The sequence below is a fragment of the Pan troglodytes genome, chromosome 6 (genome assembly GCF_028858775.2).
Source record: "Pan troglodytes isolate AG18354 chromosome 6, NHGRI_mPanTro3-v2.0_pri, whole genome shotgun sequence".
Taxonomy (NCBI): domain Eukaryota; kingdom Metazoa; phylum Chordata; class Mammalia; order Primates; family Hominidae; genus Pan; species Pan troglodytes.
In genome coordinates, this window is record NC_072404.2 from 158,715,567 (window position 1) to 158,721,228 (window position 5,662).

Genomic DNA, 5,662 nt, shown 5'->3' on the forward strand with positions numbered 1-5,662 from the left:
TATGTGCTCAATATCTGTTTCTGTAGATACTCAGTCCTCTGAAGCCCACAGATTTCGTTTTCTTAGCCCCTTACACTGCAGCATTCCTTACCACCTAACAAGGCATACCCAGACCTGAAAACCCCTTCTTGTTTTGCTGCTGTGATCCTGTAAATATATGCAGGTGTGGGCCCATCTCAGTTTGCGTAGTCCTGGGATTTCTCACAGATGAAATGGAAGTCATTAGCAAACAGTGCTGGTTCTTGATTATTTAGACTATGAGATGTAGGCTGCCATAACAGATTGGGCTGGAATAGAAGGATGGGAGAGTGAAGATAGTAAAATTCCGTTTCTTACCTGGTTGCATTTAAGGTCTTCTAGAGTGGGCATAGATTGTAAGAGAATTCTAGTGCAGCATAGAAGAGATCAAAGCAATGAATTTGTGTAAGTTGGGATATTTTGGGGGTGCATTGTATCTAAAGGATATGCCTGAGAGGTAAGTGCAGGTGCAGATGGGCCATGGAATTTGGCAAGAGATGGAATGTTCTGTAGGAACTTTGTACAGAAGTTTTGGTAGGAAACAAACCTTTTTTTTTTAAATACGGGGTTTCACCATGTTGGCCAGGCTGGTCTCTAACTCCTGGCCTCAAGTGATCAGCCCGCTTCGGCCTCCCAAAGTGCTAGGATTATAGGTATGAGCCACCTATAACAAACCAGAAACAAAACTTTTTTGTTTGGTAGGAAACAGCTGTGGGAGCTGGAAATATTGTTGAGCCATACAGAGAAGGGGATGGCAGTCTAGGAAGAGCAGAAGGGGATTGAGGTGAGCTGAAGCACCTCGGCAGATAGAGCAGAATTTGGTACAGAACACTGGAGACAAAAGGGCATGAAAAATGGACTGAAACTGGTTGGTTGTACTGCAAGAAAAACAACCATGGGATAGCCTCAAGGGAAGGATACAAAATCTAGGACAGGCGAAGAAATTATGGAAATAGTGGAAGTAAGATAAATACCCATTTTCAGGATAGGACGCATTTTCAGTGGTGTGATATGTTTGAGAATTACAGAGCAGTATCTCTGAACTGGATTCCATGTCCTCCCCGCCCCCCAACCCCCTTGCCCTTGAATAAGGGTATGAGGTTGAATTTCACAGCTCTGCTCTCTTCTGCTTACCTCTGCCAGAGGATTCTCTTCTAAAATTATCCCCCTCCCAGAGCTGGGGGCTGCCCTCTGCTGCCCTCCTCCATCCTGTTTCCTCTAATGGGGAAAAGGAAAACAGGAAGAAGGAAAAACTGTAATATCAGACCAAAGCTGATTTTTTTTTAATTTTTAAAATTTTATTCTATAAAATAGAGATGAGGTCTCACTATGTTGTTCACACTGGTCTCAAACATCTGGGTTCAAGTGATCCTCCTACCTCGGCCTCCCAGAGTACTGGGATCACAGACATGAGCCACCACACCCAACCAAAGCTGTGATATTAAGAATGGTGCCAGACTGGCCGGGCGCAGTGGCTCATGCCTGTAATCCCAGCACTTTGGGAAGCTGAGGCAGGTGGATCACCTGGGCTCAAGAGTTTGGGACCAGCCTGGGCAACATGGCAAAACCCCGTCTCTAAAAAATAAAGAATGGGGCCAGGCACAGTAACACATACCTATAGTCCCAGCTACTCAAGAGGCTAAGGAGAGAGGATTGCTTGAGCCCAGGAGTTGAAAACCAGCCTAGGCAACATAGTGAGACCCCCATCTTTAAAAAAAAAAAAAAAAAAAAGAAAGGAGGAAAGACGTCTAATCTGAGAAGGAGGAAGACATTAATAATAGCTACAACTGTTTGAGTCCTTGGTATGTTGTAGGCATTGAGAGGAGCTTTCCATTTCATCTTCCCCATGCTTCTGTGAAGGAGTCATTTTCCCTTTTGTTTTTGAAACAATTTTGCTGTTGTTGCCCAGGCTGGAGTACAATGGCGTGATCTCAGCTCACTGCAATCTCTGCCTCCCAGGTTCAAGCGATTCTCCTGTCTCAGCCTCCCGAGTAGCTGTGATTACAGGCACATGCCACCACACCCAGCTAATTTTTGTATTTTTAGTAGAGATGGGGTTTCACCATGTTGCCCAGGCTGGTCTTGAACTCCTGAGCTCAGGTGATTCACCCACCTCAGCCTCCCAAAGTGCTGGGATTATAGGCGTGAGTGAGCCACCGCGCCTGGCCACAAATGTAGCTTTAACGATATGGACTCTAGAATTCAGTAGATCTGATTTTGAATGCTGGCTCTGCCTTTGAAGATATTGGAGACCTTGATCAAGGTAGCTAACACAGCCCCAATTTCCCTTATTTAAAAATGAGGAAAATTGTGTCTACCTTCCAATGTCCCTATGAGGATTAAATGTGATGATGCATGTAAATCACATGGTGTTAATGCATAAAAAATGCTTGATAAATGTTAACTCACAGAATGAGCTTCAGTTTAATATGAGTGAACAGTTCTTACTATGAATCAAACACTATAGCACATTTTTGTTTTGTTTTGAGATGGAGTCTCACTCTGTCGTGAGGCTGGAGTGCAGTGGTGTGATCTCGGCTCACTGCAATCTCCGTCTCCCGGGTTCAAGTGATTCTCCTACCTCAGCCTCCCGAGTAGCTGGGATTACAGGCGCACGCCACCACGCCCAGCTAATTTTTGTATTTTAAGCAGAGACGGGGTTTCACCATGTTGGCCAGGACGGTCTCAATCTCTTGACCTCGTTATCCACCCACCTCGGCCTCCCAAAGTGCTGAGATTACAGGTGTGAGCCACCGCGCCCAGCCTATAGCATGTTTTTTTTTTTTGCATGTGTTATTTTATCTTCTTAACCCTCTAGTTACTGCCTTTCTGAGGAAACTGAGGTCAGGATGTGAAACCAAAGCTGTCAGTTTGAGCGTATGCTAACAGCCTTGCTTCTGTGACTTATTCTGGCATGAAGGATTTTTTTCCTCCTTTTTTTGGGCTGTGGGAATGAAACTGAGACCCAAACCTTATTCCATCTTAAGTCCTAATTAGGTAGGAGTTTGGGGAAAAAATGTATCATGTTTGAAAAGCCAGAAGGGGGAGAAAGAGACCTGTCGAATACTACAGGGAAAGCCTGACGTGCAGGGGATGGGAAAGGACTAAGGATGCTTAAAGTATAAGGAGGCTGGCTGGGCGTGGTGGCTCACGCCTGTAATCCCAGCACTTTGGGAGTCCGAGGCGGGCGGATCATGAGGTCAGGAGATCTAGACCATCCTGACTAACACGGTGAAACCCCGTCTCTACTAAAACATACAAAAAATCAGCTGGGCGTGGTGGCGGGCGCCTGTAGTCCCAGCTACTCCGGAGGCTGAGGCAGGAGAATGGCGTGAACCCGGGAGGCGGAGCTTGCAGTGAGCCGAGATCGCGCCACTGCACTCCAGCCTGGGCGACAGAGCGAGACTCCGTCTCAAAAAAAAAATAAAAAAGAATAAGGAGGCAAGCCACAATAAAGAGGAGAGGAGACATGACCGCCAGTGGCATACACTACAAAGTGTCTTCAGAGGAAGTTATAGCTTAGCTGAAATTTCAGAAAGTAGGTGGCCACGGGTTCCATGGCTGCCTGGATATGCAGAGGGAAAGTGATGACTGAAAACACCTTTAAAGAACATAAGGGTTTCACTGCCCACTATGTTGGGGAGGCCAGACTGGAAGACGTGAGAGTCTGAAAACAAGGGTGTAACCCAGAAAGAAAATTCTTTCACCTATACCCAACACAAAACTTCTCCTCCATGTATCTTGCGTGGCAACTTTTTACGATTTTCCTTCAAATAGCAATTCTATAAGCCTATGGGCTTTTAAACTTTTTGTATAATGGACCCTAGGATGATCTATTTAAACCCCAAAAGAGGCCGGGTGCAGTGGCTCACGCCTGTAATCCCAACACTTTGGGAGGCCAAAGCGGGCAGATTACCTGAGGTCAGGAGTTCAAGACCAGCCTGGCCAACATGGTGAGAAACCCGTCTCTACAAAAATACAAAAATTAGCCGGGCATGACTGTAAGTGCCTGTAATCCCAGCTACTCGGGAGGCTGAGGTGACAGAATCGCTCAAACCCGGGAGACGGAGGTTGCAGTGAGCAGAGATCGCGCCATTGCACTCCAGCCTGGGTGACAGTGAGAAACCATCTCAAAAAATAAATAAATAAAATAAATAAAACCCAAAAGAATATATATCATTTATGCATGCTTATGAATTTGCTTCCACATTCAGGAGCTTCACAGGAATCCCCAGAAGCCCATCTTTGTGCCTCCAAATAAGAACCTAAGCTACTAAGCCCAGCGGGATGATGGAGTGAGGAGTGGGCATGGTTTACATTTTCTTTTCTTGTTCTCTTGCAGGGATTTAAACCCATGGGATTTAAACTATTCCTAATTTCAAACACAGGATATTTACTCTCAAACCCTTGCCCACCAGCACTGGCAGTCTGTACATGTCTTTGACCCTCCTAATTTCAGAATCTGGTTTTAAGCATCGCAGTTGGTGCTTTCCTTCTAGACCACACGCTTCCACTCAGCTTGGCTGGATGTGAGCACTTCCCTCACTGCACTGGTCTCTGCCTTCAAATCTCAGAGTCCATGACTAGGCTGCTCTGTTTTAGGGACCTGTCTTTCTCAGAAATAGTAAGAAAGTCATAATTGCATCTCATATTTGTTGCTTATATTTATCAAGTTCCTACAGCAACTGATCACTTTCAGGAAAGCTATACTCCTCAAACGGGAGAATCTTGTTTCTGAAGCCCTCCAAGGAATGCAGTGTTACCTTGGCACTCTATTTTTTTTTTCATGCAACAATGTCTTTTATTATGTATGCGGTTTTAAAATTATTTCTTGAATCTCTCCATACACAGGCAAAAATAAGTGTGCTACTTAACATACTGGAACTTGCCTAACTTAATTATTGCCCAGAGAAGGGAAAATTATCACCAAAATGTGCTTAACCAGGAGGCCAGTGCATCTGCCAACCTCCAAGAACATGGAGATGAACTTGATAGACAGGCTGTCCACCATCTGAACCTTTATTCACCAACATTTGATAACCCTTATTCAGGCCCAAATCAGCAGCACATTTCTTGCCAACAATCATTAAGTGTCCAAGAAGACTTTCGTCATCATCTTCTGCTGCAGAAATCTGGGATATATGTTTTTTCGATATCAACAGAAAATGTGTTGGTGCTTGAGGGGAAGTGTCATGGAAAGCAAGGCACTGGTCATCCTCAAAAATGATTTTGGCTGGGATTTCCTTGCAGATGATCTTCCCGAAGACAGTGTTGCCACCAGGCCGAGCGACCTGAGCCTTGGCGATCTCACCTGCTATCTCTGCCTGTCTCCCACGCAGCAGCCAGGATAGAGGCTCAGAAGGAGGGAGGAACCCACAGATTCTATTTTCTTTGTTAAGAAAGTAATCCTTTCTGCTCATACCAATCCCATAGATGTCTATCCTTATTTTCTGCCTGCAGAAAAGGTGGGTATCATCACAGAATGTTTAGTCTCTCAATTCATCACACATTTGTAATTTTTTGGAGAGATTATAGGCCTTGAGGTTTGTAGGATTGTTGTTACAGCAGGTGTTTTTTGTTTTTTTTTAGCTACATTGGTGTATAATTGACAAATAGAAATTATACATATTTAATTACACTACTA

General features: G+C 44.7%; 1 protein-coding gene across 1 annotated transcript; it reads right to left on the reverse strand.

The window, feature by feature from the left end:
* Window positions 1–4,955: 4,955 nt before the first annotated feature.
* On the reverse strand, window positions 4,956–5,438 carry LOC129144506 (adenosine 5'-monophosphoramidase HINT1-like). Its single transcript, XM_054687285.1, has one exon. The coding sequence runs from the start codon at window positions 5,436–5,438 to the stop codon at window positions 4,956–4,958; it is 483 nt and encodes a 160-aa protein (XP_054543260.1).
* Window positions 5,439–5,662: the final 224 nt, after the last annotated feature.